Source organism: Amblyomma mixtum, chromosome 3 (assembly GCF_055824585.1).
Source record: "Amblyomma mixtum isolate Tamu chromosome 3, ASM5582458v1, whole genome shotgun sequence".
Lineage (NCBI taxonomy): Eukaryota > Metazoa > Arthropoda > Arachnida > Ixodida > Ixodidae > Amblyomma > Amblyomma mixtum.
In genome coordinates this window covers 369,350,250-369,366,122 of record NC_143014.1, presented here as the reverse complement: position 1 = coordinate 369,366,122, position 15,873 = coordinate 369,350,250, and the positions used below count along the sequence as shown (strand labels likewise).

The following is a 15,873-nucleotide window of genomic DNA, read 5'->3' as shown; positions in this document are numbered from 1 at the left end:
TGTCGCAGCCCTCCACAATGCCGACTATGAAGGAATACCGGGCGGGAGGGCAGGGGAGGGACGATCGTGAGTGGCTTTGAGCCTGTCTTGCTTTGGATATTTCAGTGGATTGATTGTTGACTATTGCTGTCGCATGGCGTTGCAACGAATTTTTAAAGAGTCTATTCATGTTTAACAGTGTGCTACTAAAAATAAACAGAACATATGTATATGAAAACCATGACTTATAACGTTTTGTTGTCATAGCAGTTCTCCAATGGACATCGCCATCAATAGCAAATGCCATTTTGTGTACCCGTGTAGAACGGGAACGCCAGTTCTCAATGACATTCGGTGTGAATGTCATTTCCTGCGAATGCAACGTCCCGTGTGACAGTGGTATTACTCGCACAACCGAGCTCTTCCTTGCTGCGCCGCGCACGGCCACGTAGCTACCACTTGACCTTCATCGGCGCACCACGTGATATGACGTCACAACAGCTGTAAAAGCTGGGGCCTCGTGCGCTCGCTTGTGGACGCGCAGCCTCCGCCGGCGGCCTAACTCCCGCTCCTACCGCTAGGAGATACTGACGTCACGCAAAAGGCGACGCACTCGTTGAGTCAGTTGAGCAGCGAGATGTCGGCCAGGGAGAGGGCTGCTCGCCAGACCGCAAAACTATGCTTCGCATCCTAGGCTTAACCATAAGCTAAGCCAGGCCATTTTTTTCTTTCGTTCCTTCCTTCATTGTTTTCCTCGTCACACTCTTCTGAGTCTTTTGAAATCTTCAAGGCTGACTATGACTGACTTTCTCAGCACTGCATTCGCATAAGTTGTTCTCCGTATATTTATGTTCGCAATGCCGTTGTTATGGTATTAAACTTATGCGAAGTTGGCAAAGCTAACTTCGGAGATAACGTGAAAGGACACTCAGTATAAATGGCTAACAAATTTTTTGAAACTCGTTTAGGCTACAACTAGCGAATGTAGCGGTTCCTAGAGGAAAGCCCGGAGGCTTTGGAAGCCCGCCGTTCTGTAGAAGGCCCCGCAAACGATGGTGTTTGCTAGTTTGGCTGCATAATAGCACTGGGCACCGCCCAGCGAGATGGCTCAGTTGTTAAACGTTCGGCTACTGAGCTGGAGAACCCAGGTTCAAACCCGACAGCCGCTCCGTAGCTCAGTTGGTAGAGCAGCGTACGCAAAATTCGGAGGTCGTGGGTTCGGATCCCACCGGCGGCATGTGGGTGCTTTTTCTCCTGCTTTCTAATCGATGTTCTTTCAGCTATAAATCAGTTTGCCACTGATAAACAACACAAGTTAAAAGAAAACGAAAAATTTTCCCTGTGCTCCTTGGTGTCGGTGATTGTTTGCCTCCTTCGTATTACATAAGGAGCCCCTCATTGCTTTCTCTTTCCTGCTCAACAGCTTTAAAGAGACACTGAGGCACCTTTTGCGGCAATTGGTCTCGCAGCGGCATCCTACAGTTTTTCATGCTGCGAACTCGAATATTGAACCGAAACTAGGCAAAAAAATTGGCAGTGGCTTAGCTCTGGTTAAGTCTGGATATACAAGCGAAAAGCTGCAGTTATGCTTTGTTTGACGTCATGGCTGTCGCAGTTCGCGCACAATGCACTGGTAGCACCACGATAACGGTGTAGGCAAGCGCGTTATATAGCCCTCCTGCCGCATGCGTAGTAACTGTGGTAAACATGCGGCTGCAAGTAGCGTCATATGAGTAAGCCGAGCGCGCGCCGATGCACACTCGGTAAACACGCGCAGAGAGCGCGAACGACGGCGAAGGTCGACCGGCGGCGGCTCCGCCGCCCACCTGCGCCTCTCCAGTGACGTCGCGCGGCGAACTCGCGCATGCGCCGCAGTGGCTAAAATAGACCCTTTAGAAAATTCAGTCTGGCAACTCGGCAGGCATCATCATCAGCAACTTTCGTCGGCGTCGTGCGCCATATTTTGGGCACCTTTGGCTGGAAGACGCGCAGCTATAGCGCTCTGCACAGCCTTTGCACTAGTTTCCACCTTGTGGCATGTCTGGTTGCGTTTGTGAAAGCGATGGCGGAAAATTTGCAGAGGTCGAGGGACCTGACTGTCATCCCGGGCGGATTTTCAGAAAGGCTTTTGGACTCCTATCGTCCGGCCGCACCTCTCAGCGAAGCTACAAGCCGGTATCACTGCGATCCGTCGACAGTGCGCGTTGCCGTGTTACCCTGCAGGTCGAATCTACTGTCGATAAAGGAGGGCTAACAACACTTGGACCGGACTCGACTACGAGCAGGCGCACTGCAGGGCGAAATGCGTGTGGATCCGGATACGGGCGCTCGATCAGCGATCTAGGCCTAGCGACGACTAGGGCAGTCGGGGACCAGCGCGCAGCTCGTCGCCCGGCGTCGCCGCGGGCGGTGTCGTTGCCGAAAGCTCCACTCTAGCACAGGCATGCTGTCGTTGCTAGAATCTAGCAAGCATCCTTTCTGGTAGCATGGCCGTTTTGTATTTTCTTGTGCGAACGTGAAGTAAGCTGAGCCTGACGGCCGGTCAGCCTGGATCCCCTGCCGGCGTCATAAAAACGAGCTAATGAGTGTTCTCGACGTAAATAATAAGCCCTGTGATAGGGAAATGAGAAAATACATCATTTTTCTGGGTCATTGGTCAATACCGAGTTGCTGGTAAAAGTGACAACTGTGGTACGAGCGAATTTGTTGCGAGAACCGCCTCGAAGCTGCCGCTGGCCCGACGCTGGGGTCCGGCTCGACTGGCGCCCGCTAGCTCCGCTGCTGAAGGCGCCGTAGAAATTGACCATACTGTTATTTTATTGTGAGATGATGCTGTTAACAGCAAAGCGGAGTGAAGAATAGGCCTCCAATTATAGCGCAGGCGACTTCCGAAGCGCCGGCCCCTGCCGCTTCGATGCGAAGCAGGCTATAGGCCTAGCGACGACCACGGCAGACAGGCAGCCGCAGAGCTCTTCGCCCGGAGCGCCCGCGAGCGGTGCCGTTGCCCAAAGCTCGCAACATCAGCTGGCATGCTTTGTCGCCGCTCGAGTATAGCTGGCAGTCTTTCCGATAACAAGGCGATGCCGTCTTTTCTTGCAATATTTGTACACCACGCCAAGCAGCGCTCAGGCACTGCTGCGCTGCGGTGAAGTGCGACACCGGTTGTCGGCGGAGCTTGGGTAGAGCGGCGCAGCAGTGCTTGCCGCTGCGTGTGTCCCTGCTTGCTGTGGTGTGGCAGTTCGGAAGCGGCGCGACGGACGTGTTGCCGGACATGTGTCTCCTGCCTTAGCCAGAGTGCACAGGCCCTGACCGAACGAAAACACACAGCTGCTGCTGCTGCTGCACTCCGCCTATGTCGCCGTCGTTTGCTGCATGTTCGCAACGGAGAGAACGACGGCGCTCCTCGCCGCGCCGCATCGTCGTGCTCTTTTTCGCGCACACGGAACTCTCTATGAATGGACGTGGATTCTTGAAAATCCAAAACAAGCGCGTTTGAGCTACGTTTTGATTTTGTGACGAGCCGAAACAGTCGCCAGCATCGGAATGCATGTCCTCGAGTGCGCCGAAGGTGGCACCTTTATTTTTGTGCTCACTATACAGCGGAGCGGTTACACGGTAGAAGGAACATTTCACAGCGGCTCTTTCAATACTTATATCATTTATTTTAATGTGAAAACGAACAGGTCACGGACGAGAAGAAATAAGCATGCAGCTACTCCATGCGCTCCGTGCTCTGGAAACACAGCTTGTTTCCGTGCGCGTCTCTTCGCCGCGCTGGCTGCAGAAAGGCACACAGCAGCATGCCGGCATCGCGACTATAGCTTGGTGCAGATAGCCAATGTCAAGGAACATGGCTAGGACACAGAAACAAGAAAATTGCGCTTGTTGTGGCTTCGCCGGGCGCGCGTACTTTTCAATCTGGCCCGAGCGCATACCGGCAGGCGTATGCCCAAGTAATGGCGGAGGCACCGCGGTTTGCGCACCACACACCAGATGGCGCTGAATTTTCTAAAGGGTCTATTGATCACGGCGCACGCCAGACCCGGTGCTGACTAGCCCAGTGAAGCTTATCGCTTCAAAACGAGCGCTAATTGTGCAGCCGGCGCCACGGAGCTCACCACGGCTCGCGCCGCCGCCTGTGTTAAGTCAAGAGGCCTTCACGTCGAGGTAGGAGAAGCTGCCGATGTGGATCCGGCGCTGCGTTGCGTGCAGATCGCAGCTTTCCGCGGTTTTATAAAAGCGATTATGGGGACTATTTTTTCGCTAGCCTCGAAAGAAATGGATACCCCAGCTCCCACTCGACGTATGATCCGAAAAAAAAAGACGGCGTAGATTGAGGCGTACTCCTGGAGTACGCCTCAATTGTCTGGTCCCCTCATTACGCGCGCGACATTGACCGTTTAGAATCAGTTAAAAAAAAAAAGCAATAAGATTCATCTTCAGCCGGTATGATCGCAAGTTTTCACCTTCTTCCCATATGCACAGTTTATCTTTACAAACATTAGAACATAGGCGCACACGTGAACGCATCATTATGCTGCACAAGATCGTTCACACATCATCTGGCATTCAGGCACCCTTCACATTTGTGTCATCAAGCGCACGTGCAACCCGACGGAACCACCCATTAAACATTGTTCCCTTCAAACCACATATAGATTGTTTTAAATTTTCTTTTTTCCCTCTAACCGTTGAAATTTGGAATGGATTGGATGGCTCACTTCGTTCATTGCCAATTGAAGAGTTTGTTGTTCAGTTGCCTGACAATTTGACCCGTTGATCTGTTTTTAATATTTCTGTGTTATCTATTTCTATGCTACCCATGTTATTTGTTTTTACTCATGTATTCACCCACTCCTGCTATGTCTCTCCTCAGAGACAGCAGTATTTATAAATAAAATAAATAAATAAATAAATAAATAAATTGTTTTTGTTCCAAGTCCAAGTAAACGACAGCGGGAAAGACGCGTATGCATCCCATGCGTAAAAGTCGTCAGGGAAACCTTGAACCGTATTCTCGGAATTTGAACAATACTCTAGCCGATCACCATCATCTGACTCTTCCTATCCCGCCCGAAGGATTCAGCCTAAAAAAAAAGGCCTAAGGCGTTGTGTGCAAAATACCCTGCTCTGAGTGGCCGGTGTTGTATGTATGTGAAAGAATTTCACGGAAGGAGAGAAGCAGCACAAACCTGACGTCAAAGGAACAGTGAACGAAGTGCAGCGGTCGAGCACTGCGAAGCATGTATGACCTCAGGTTTGAGTTTGAGGGAACTATTGAGTTGGATCAAGCCAAAGCCGCGCAGAAGGCTCGTGCAGTAGTCATGACACATTCAGCAGCCGCCAGGGAATATTATCGCTCCCTCGGAACCCTTTCCTCTTCCTACATTCACGGTTTAAGTTCGGAGACCCGGCGGTCGACTATGCGTGTGTTTAAAAGCCAAGCTGCAACTCGCCCTGAGTCACACCTCGACGAAGAAGCCGAATAGGTTTCGGAACGACGTGTTTTCTTACAAGAACTTGGTTGAAGTTCATTTCGCACTTCAAGTTGCATCCCGACCCAGACACACCTTTTTCGATCACTTTTCACACATTCTTAAAAGGTAAAGTCTAGATCTGGAAAATAATCACAATTGCCTCCAAGTTGACGTTCCTTTTCTCCACCCGCCCTTGGAACATAAAAGGGTGCGTTTCAAGGAGATCACAAATGCCAGCTGGGACACCACAATGTCAGGGGTAAAAGAAAGTTGCTGGTTCCTTTTTCTTGAAGCATACAAGCATCATGTAGTGAACAAAGGTACAAATTGGACGAAAAGAATGAGTCAGCTCGCAAATATCCCCGTTACAAAGTGGCTTGAATGAATGGTCACACTCATCCTTAGGACAGAAACGGTCAGGTTCTGCACTCCATCTGCTGTTACACATGAAACATGGAAATAACAAGTAGCGAGCCGGATGATTTCATCCCGGAAACTTATCAGAGTAAGTAAGAGTGATACCGCTCCACTGTTACGGTTTAGTATGCTTATCATGAGCAGCAGGATCGCTGCAGCGAATATTAGTTACAAAACAATGAAAGTTTGTACACAAGAGGCAAACAAGAATGGCGCCCTCACAGTTATGCAGGCAGAACGATTTGCATTCTATCTACACTGCAAAATTACTCAAGCTATGATGTTTCATAGCCGTCAAAGCTTCATACATAAACTGGCACTTAAATGTCTTTCAGTGTAGTACAGCAACAAAATAAACGGCAAATTTGTCACATGGCTAACAGCGGCATCTATATGGGTCGAAACATTGACTTGCCCGCAGGAAGTTCTGTAACACACCAAAAAAAATTACACACGCAATATCTAAAGATTAGGCGGGGCATATAATTAAATCAGTGTGAAAAGGGAAAAAATAGTCACTCTATCTTGAGCAAGGTTCGAAATAGCGCCAAGAAAACCCAACTTGAAACAACAACACTGCAAACCAAAATCTTGAAGGCCTCCTCAACCCCTTTCTTAAGGAAGAAAATACGATAGCCTTCAGGTTGCCTGCTATGGTTGCCTACAATGAGTGCCTAATGTTGTTATCGCGATTTTCCCGCCAAAACTCTGGTTGGAACCGGTTCCATTATCCTTATATGGTATGCACGAGTGATCACCTTGTAGAATGTTCGAGTACCTTCTATTGGAATTATAGTAATGCGACGCAACTAATCCACCTTAATTTATTTCCAAGGGTGGGCCTATTAAAAAATTTGGGGATTCATTGGAAGTTTGGGGATGGGCCAACTTCCAAATTTTGGGGGTCCTCAGATTTTCAAATTTCGCGGTGCCCTATGAATGGTGCACCCCGCCGCGGTGGCCCATTGGTTACGGCGCTCGGCTGCTGACCCGACAGACGCGGGTTCGATCCCGGCCGCGGCCGCAGAATTTCGATGAAGGCGAAATTCTAGACGCCCGTGTACTGTGCGATGTCAGTGCATGTTAAAGATCCCCAGGTGGTCGAAACTTCCGGAGCCCTTCACTACGGCGTCTCTCATAGCCTGAGTTGCTTCGGGACGTTAAACCCCAATAAACCCATTATGAATGGTCCACTGGAAGCCCTGTGGTGTTGATGTCATAAACCTCTTAAACGCATTCATAGATCGCGGGGAGTCCCTCTGTACTCATTCGTCACCGGTGCGGTGTTGAAACGAAATGAAGATTGTTTGTTATGTTAGGATAGAACTTAAAAAAAACAGCGAAGAGCCGGTCATGGTCTATGATGTTCTGTATTGCTCCGCTGGCGAATCACAACAGCAAACAAAATCATCTTTTAAATTTTCATTATACAAAACAAGTCATAGGCATCAAAATTATTGAGCTTATCAGTACGTCTTGTGATTAGGTTTCTCTTCAGGTAGCAAGAAAATATTTGACAACGAAGTTCTTAACACCACGCAGGAATTTTGTGTGACGATTCTAAATGTAGGCGCAGCTTTACTGCACAGTTAAGTTGTGTTTGACAAGTGGGTTAAACTTTACGGTTTTTGTGATCTGCTTGGAGAATGCAAGAATAGAACTGCCGCTGGACCATTGCGGAAGACCGAAAAGAACACTTTTTTTTGTGCCGCTTAAGCATGACGCTAAGGCACTCTATGAAGAAACCTACTTAACAGAAGTAAGTGCCCCTAGCGGCTGATAATGAACAGCAGGTACGGCGAGCAGTGAATCCTCGCGGTCTTTAGACTTTGCGGGTAGATGCCTGGAAGCCGCTAGACAATCCTATTCTATCATAGGTGCATCTCAGCAGTGTGCTCTACAAGTGGAACATCCCGCCAATAGGCGCTGGTCTACACTAGAAATGAAGGACCTGGTATTACTAGAATTACAATCAGCACACATGATGCAACTTCCGCCGGCACTGGCGGCTCAGCATCGCGGCAGGACTGAGGCTGCCTTAGAGCACATTCGGCGGTCTTCCCAGTACCGCTCTTTGCTAGAGGATTTACGTCGCTCACTAGTGGTGGATTCTCGCATTCTCGCTTCTCGCAGGTTGGCCCTGATGACCTCATCCTGGTGTTCAGCCAGAGGCCATTGTTCCTTCTGTCGGCTGTAATGAGCCACTACGAAAATTCCATGCCTGACTTGCTGCTCTATTTGGGATGGAAGGTAAGCATGTCGTCACGGCGTAAGAACAGTAGGGATACTATGGATGACGTGGCTAGAGAAATGCAGGAAATTTCAGGAGGTAAATGAAATAAATTATTTATTCACGTCCACCCAAGTGCAGCCATACGGCTACAAAGGAAAGCTATACAGCTTTCTCAGAAAGTTCGCAGTTAAAGAAAAGTTCTACTCCACCTTGGGGGATTCCCCTAAACGTTTGGTCAATAAATTATTTGTAGCGAAATACTTCTGCGCTAACAGATATTAGTGTGGGCTTAAAAATAAATAAGAAAAAAAATGCCCTGCCCGCACCGTATCTCGCTAACAGTCGGCTAGAACAGTAGGGCTCTTTTGAAAGAGACTGGTGAGAGTTTTTTTTTTCCCTGATGACGCGAATGCGTCTGGATTGCCGCCTCCTTAAAACTTGGGTTGAAAGCGCGCACAGGGGCCACAACAGCAAAGTGTTTTGATAGCATGGACATTCACGCTATCAGTCAGCGCATAACATGTCATGCGAGCACCCTGGCACGGAGATAGTGAGCCTCAATAAAGGAGTGCACTTTTCTCGAACCAGAAGTATCCAATTTCACAAACATTGTTCCCTCCAAGGTTCTTATGGACGAAGGGTACGCCTTCTCGGCGTCGCTGGCCACGTGCTCCAAGAAGGCCCGCTTCCAGGAGTGGCCAGTGCTGAGCGCCGAGATCTGCGTGCACGCCATGCTGGCGCTGGCCCCGGCAGCCATGGGTCACGTGCTTGTGGGCGCCCTCGGACGCGCGGAAGCCATCAAGCGCTCGGCCATGCTGGTCGGACATATCCGGAACGCTTCGGTGCGCTCCTTTCAGAGCTCCGCCTGGATGGACGCAAACACTTCCCGGGCAAGCGTGGTGCGTTTTGTCTTTTCTAGCAAGGCAATCTATTCTCCTGAATGGGTAATGCGTAATTTTGGGCACGTTATATTCCTGTCACACAGACAATCTCAAAGCCCATTGAGTCAATGGCCATCGAAATTTTCGAGGGCCATCCAGATGCACCGCTGCAAATTTCAATGATTATTGAGTGAGTAGTTAGTATGCGATCCGACAGTTCGCGATAGGGGTAGCAACACTGAAAAAGAAAATACGAAGTTGAGTAAAACGAGCGGAATGTTAGTGCTAGTGTAATTGAAATTTTTTTCAGAAGAAGCTGTTCAAATACTTCACAGTTCAACACAACCTAGAGACGCGAGGACGGGGCAACGATGGGCAGCCATGTGCCCTTCGTCTCAGAAGCATTCACTTTGCACCGGCGAAGCTGCCACAAATCAGTGACCGTCTTTGTTGTGTTCATAGCTTGTCGTTGCAGCCAATGTCGTTCTGTGGCAGTTCTCGGTCTCGGTTGTCACAAACTGTGCCAAGAGGTTAAAAAAAGAAAGAGAGACGAGGAAGAACGCCGCGACGCGCTCAACTAGGCCAGCGTCGGTTTGTTTACATCTGACTGCCGGACTTTCTGCGGAGCTGTTATTTTTACTCCCGAATAAAAAGTAGTTTACGAACTGGCCAATGCAGTCGAAAATTTTCCCCACTATATCAAAAAGAAATTGTTGTTTATTTCGAGTTGTTTATATTGTTTTTTCAAGGTATGGTGAGTGCGAGGTTGCTCCAATGGCCATTCGCGAACTTCCATTGAGTCAATGTCCATAGAGATGTAAAATTTCAAGAAATTTTGAATGGCGTGAAAAAAAAACGTTTCTTTCAGGGTTTTTTTCATGAAAAATTGGAAATTTTGCAAAACATGACAAAAACAGATTTATTTGCAATAGCACACCAATCAATAATAATGCTCCGAAGTTCAGTCGAATATGTAGTTATAGATGTCATATTGTGAAACGAACTTCTTGTTCTATTGCACCGAGAAAATAATGATTTGCACTTCATGCGAATATGGAGGTATAAATATCATATTTGTGGAATGAACTTCTTGTTCTATTGCACCGAGAAAAGGAACATGAAAATTTATCTATAAGTCACTCCATATGGGACTCAGAGTCACTGTCGCTGGATGCTGCACTACGCGCAGCAGCATGGATTGAAGCTGAGTCCACAGCTAGGTTCGACTGCACATACACAAGCTTTCGAACGCGTTCCCCTGAAAGCCTGTTGCGAATCCTTGTATGGACGTTTCTGAAACGTAACCAGTTTGTTCGCAGCTGGCGGATGATGGTGGTATCTGCAGCAGTCGGCAAGCCAGACGAGTTATCGGCTGGTTGGGGTAAAGGCCTTGCCACCAGGTAGATGAGGTCACGTGCTTCGCTGAAGACCTCTGTCCTGTACCAAATTCCTGCGGATGTCCTGTACTCTGCTACGTTGGAAATCAAGAAGCTAGGCTTGTATTTGGCTAAAACCGCTTACATGCAGAGCAGCCTATGTTATTTATGCAGCGTGTGTAGCGCTGTAGAATTTGCAACCGTTTTGTTCTACTTCAGCCGTGAGTTCAAGTATTAGTGTATTTTTAAGTCAATCCTCGATCTTATATGTGACCTGGCCTTCAACCCGCGTACTCGTAGCACGAACGTTTTAAAAAGCACTACCTGGCACCGGCAATGACGACTGCCCTCCAATCGTTCAATGATTCACGCTGTAATTGTTTTCAAAGCAAAAACTAAATCCTAAACTAAAAGCAAGCAATCGTAAAACCTTGAAATTGCATTGTGAAATTTTCAATGTTTTTTTTCATTTTCCCTCGTCTGAAAAAAACGAAAAAAAAAACGTTTTTTTTTCAAAATTGCAGTGTTTTTTTCAGGCCTTCACATCTCTAAATGTCCATCGAGTTCAATGGTCATTGAAAACCGCCGTGTGGCACTGGCCGATCCCCATTGAGTTCGATGTTCATTGACTCAATGGGCATTGAAACTTCTTGTGTGACAGGGGTATAATTGTTTTTTTTTGTGTGTGTGTGTTGTCTGACTACAGACTGTCCGCGAATTGGAGAAGGCCCAGATCACACGTTTTGCTGTCTATCGAGGTCCCCATTTCGTTTAGCCTTTTTGCGTTAACTGGCGCGAACCGAATAGAAGCTGCGCTGTCGAGTAGACTGCAGAAAGCGGCAAATGAGTCGTGTCAGATGCCTCCCGACGGGTAGCCCACATCCGACCCTCGCAAGTTCCACAGACGTTGGCGCCACACGACAGCGGTGGTCGCTGGCAGCGCAGGGTGTTTCCGTTCGTGCCTTTGCGCCGCATTGCTTGCTCTTCGTGGCGCTTCCTGCTCCTTTTCTTGCAGTCAACAGGAAATACCGGAGCAACCGCATGTGCAGTGTGCCACAGTGCCCGAACAGGGCCGTTCACAACTAAATAAGCCTCCATTCATTTCCGAAGTAGCCTTGTTTGAAGAAAGAATGGGCAGTGAAGCTGCAAATCGGCAAAGCTTTCACACGGGAGATGTCAGCCTGCAGCACACATTTCGCGGAAGACTGTTTTTTCTGGAGCCGCACCGGTAAGAAAAATTCGACGATATTTTTCTGCGTGTGCGAGCATTTCATCGCACGACATCCGATGTTTGCCCCTGTTATCCAGACAGGTTTTTGTGTGGAAGAAGCGTAGCTTTACGTCTTCGTTAAACACTTGACGCGACGTACAGTGGGGGACAAAAGTCTCTGGACCACGTGTTCCTCAAACGAAGCCGATAGCTGCTCAGTAAGCCGGCGGCTGAAGACCACACTTGTGGGTGGGAAAGTCAAAATTGTGTTGCTTCATCTCCGCAAGTGTGATCTCCAGCCGCTGTCTAATTGCAGAACCGTCGGCTTCGTTAGAGGAGCACGTGGTCCAGAGACTTTTGTTCCCGACTGTACACACATACAGCAGTAGTGCATGCTGACGTGGATAAATGAAGCCACTTTTGGTGATGCAGTTTTCCTTGACATATCATTGAACATTGAGCAATGTTATGCTATCTGGGGCTGTGTATGTAGCGGATTAGGTTGCGTTTGCTATTGTGCCCTGGCATGAGGAGGCAAACGAGCAGCTTATAGTAGGGTACAACTTAAGTCTGCAGTGAAGCTCCGCCCACACCCTCATTACCGCCAGACACTGTTCCTCCGCGAGGTGCCACCTAGCCGGTGTGAGCTTACGCAAAGTTTTTGATGTCAGGAGCACTGCGAAAAACATGGACGAAGAGCTACGGACGCCTTCGCGGAAGCGGCCTAGACGTGAAGGCTGGAAGAGGCACATACATACTTATGAGAACTTCGAAGTGACCGCATTAAAAAACGGAGTGCACGGATTTCCGGCGTAACGGGATCCAAACAGTGCAGAAGATTGCTGCAGAATTAGTATCCGTGGACGCCACAAACGAGCTGCCGACACTTCAGCCATGGGCCATCCGCCGTCTCCTCCTGGACATCGGCTTCAAGAACAAGACACGTGGGCGGAACTCTTAGCTAATCGAGCGCGAGGACTTGTTGCGATGGGAGCATCAGTACCTCTACGAGATCGCCCGCTGCAGGGAAGAAGGCCGTAAAATATTTTACTGATCGTGACTCACATCGGCAGTGAGGACTGATTTCTTGATGGTTACCTGGATGTGTTCCTGGGAAATAAAACAGGCGGCTACCACGGTGAGATGGACGGCGACCGTTTTGAGGCATGGTATAGCTCTGTCCTCGATAAGCTGCCACCGCGAAGCGTCATTGTCATGGACAATGCGTTCCACCAATCCAGACGCGTGGAGAAGTCCCGTCACTCTCGTGGCGTAAGGCAGACATCCAAGGCTGGTTGGCCTCGAAGGCGATATTTTCCACGCCAACATGACGAAGAAGCAGCTGCTTGACAGTGTGGCAACCGTCTAGACTAAGTTTATGAAGTCCTCCACTACGGCGTCTCTCATAGCCTTAGTCGCTTTGGGACGTTAAACCCCATAAACCAAACCAAGCCCTAAGTTTATGAAGTACTGGGTTGATGTACTTGCTGAAAGTGCTGGGTGTGCTGTGTTGAGGCTGCCTCCTTACCACTGTGAATTTAACCCCATAGAACTTATTTGGGTTCAGATTAAGAGTGGAGTGGTAGTGCTGAACACCACATTCAAGACCAGGCATGTTCAGGTTCTGCTTGCGGAGGTACAGAAAGTCACGGCAGAAAAGGGCCACTGCTGTGCAGCATCTCAAGGACGTCGAAACGTTCTTCATGGAGAAGCGTGGGTTTAGTGACAAGCCGCAGCCAAATCATCGTCAGCCTCGGAAGTGATACCACCACTTCTGAAACCGAGCTCTCTCTTTCGTTGCCGCTTTAATCTCAAAGAGACGCGAGCGCCATCTCCAGGGCTGTGACAGTGCCACTTCCACTGTACCACGCCCAGTGGCTGCGCTGGGTCACGTGGCCAGTTTGCTGCATAACTGGTGTACGGTGGCTCGCGCCTCGCATCGTCTGCGCCGGATGCGGCTGCCGCTAGCCGCGCGTCGCTATTGATGTTCACTGCTCAGATTTCGTCTACGTATTTAAGTTCGAGTCCGCTCTACACCGGGGGTGCTAGAGGGCAGAATGCTCGGGGGTTCAACTTATTGGTGTAGGACTCGGCCGAAACTGAAAGCCCTTGTTTCCGTGGTTCGACATGGAAAAATCGAAGAAACACGACGTGCCGCTTGCACCCTCGTATAGTTTGGGCTGATAAAATTCTTCACGAGGGTAATATGCGGCTCTGCAAGTGTAGTTTGCAGGTCCGCTTCTTCATGGATGAATTCGAAGTAACAGCACTAAATTGCGCGAAGTGAGAAATGCTTAGTTCTCGATCACCTTGCAGCACCAACTGCAGCAGGAAAGCACCTTATTAGGAGATTTTCCCTTGGCTTCTTTTAACAGCTGTGTCAAGGAATAAAAGATGGACATTCTCAGACGTAACTGCAACACCTACTCAATTCCGCAGCCTCGGCCTAGGTGCAAACTTCCATATCCTTCGTAAAATCACCTCGTTAAATGTGAAATATGACGTTTAGAAGTCGCCAAAAGCAGTTTCTAGGAGGCTAAAGAGACTGATACCCCTGTACACGGGCGTTTTCAACGGCAGTTCAATTGACCGTCAGTTGAACTGAACGGCAGTTAGCAGTGTTATACCCCTGTTACACGGGCGTTTTCGACGGCAGTTCAATTGACCGTCAGCTGAGTTCGACTGAGATAGGGGGTCCCAGTTGAACGGCCAACTGACAAGATGGTGTCCTACGGATAAAAAAATTTCCCGTAGTGGATTGTCTTGGCTCAGTGTACTGCGGCATGCGCAAAGCAGCGAACTAAGAAAACAGTCCAAATAAAACTGGAGACGCATTAAACACACGTAGACATAGCGCGTGCGTCGAGCAGTCGAAGGGAGGAAACAAACAAAAAAATGACGACGACCAGCGAACCGACCCACATCGGATAGTCTCGGCTACGAACCGACATTGTCACGCAAATTTTTACCCAAAAGCAAAAAAAATATATACAAAATTTGTCGCTATAGGAAAGAATATGTACAAGACAATCATTCACTACACAAAAAAAAACGTATACACTATTTTTCTTTATTTTCACTTCGTTCTAGATGCGATGTCACGTGGTTAGTGTGCTAACTGAACTGAACGCGAAGTGCTCGTGTAACAGCAAGTCAATCCAATTGAGTTCAACGAGAGTTGAAATACTCAACTGAGGGTTAACTGAACTGTCGTTGAAAACGCCCGTGTAACACGGGTATAACTTGCCCCGGCATGCATGCAGGTGCGGTTAAAGAAGCCCGAACAACGAGCTTGTAAGCTTCCATAACGGAACACAGCATTCCCTCACTATACCGGCTCTCTGAAAGTTGCACAGATAGGTTGTCACAACAAGACGAGCCGCCGTTTGTCAAGTCTTATTTAACGTGCCGGGCTATAGTTATGGTTATAAATGCTGCTAAACCATCTTGTTGCAATAATACAACAGCGATCAAGGCGAACTACGTCTGTGTTCCTTAAACAAAATCAGGGGGCACTTTGTTGACCCAAAGTGCGGTCAGGCGAAAGCCTGAAGCGCGGTGTTGCTGCTTGTGTCACTGATGTGTGGTTAAGACACAATTGTTGGTGAACCTTAAATGCTGGAGACACTGGAGGGCGCTTGGGAGGCATCCGTCTGATTCGGCGCCTTTCTGCAAACACTCTCCAGCGTCCCAGACAAGGAGAACTACATATGCGTTGGTCGGAAGTATAGCGTAGCCATTAGCACGCTCGGCTGCGGAACGGAAGGATGGTGGTTTGAATTCCGTCGTGCACAAAGTTTTTTTTTCTGGTCTGACTAGAAAAAGCGTGACACCTCCGCTGACAACCTTCTGTCGACAACCTTCTGTCGACAACGATGAGGCATTAAAGGCTTTCGCCTTAATATGTTTTTGTATGCACGCCAGCCACCGTCCGTTGCACTCCGCGAAGTAGAAGAAGACACGCCACATACGGCGCCACCGCCTAGGAGGCGATCGCATGGGTGTGCGCCGCTCCCTGGCGAGCCGCGGCTGTTTTCTAACTGCCCCTATCTAGAAATTGGCAGTGGTTTAGCTCTGGTTAAAGCTGGAGGATTGCGAAAGCAACGAGGAGAGAGAGAGAGAGGCGACGGAGAGCGCGCGGCAGCGGCGGCGGCCCCGGCACGCAAGCTATGCGCCGCTACTGCGCATGCGCAACTGGCGAGAGCGGCGGCGCACCCGCGCAGGGACGGCGGCGGCGCGCCAGCTGTGCGCCGCGTGACGTCCCTGCTCCTCGTGCTCGCGCAGTTTGGCTTTTCCTCAG

The 15,873-nt window shown here is 49.1% G+C and overlaps 1 protein-coding gene across 1 annotated transcript in view; it reads left to right on the top strand.

Moving 5' to 3' along the window:
* Positions 1-5,841: 5,841 nt before the first annotated feature.
* Positions 5,842-15,873, top strand: part of LOC149356735 (neprilysin-2-like) — a 38,430-nt gene continuing 28,398 nt past the window's right edge. Inside the window, exons 1-3 of the mRNA XM_089576423.1 lie at positions 5,842-5,871; positions 8,007-8,123; positions 8,730-9,005. Coding sequence (XP_089432549.1) covers positions 5,842-5,871; positions 8,007-8,123; positions 8,730-9,005 — 423 coding nt within the window. The remainder of the gene's footprint in view (positions 5,872-8,006; positions 8,124-8,729; positions 9,006-15,873) is intronic.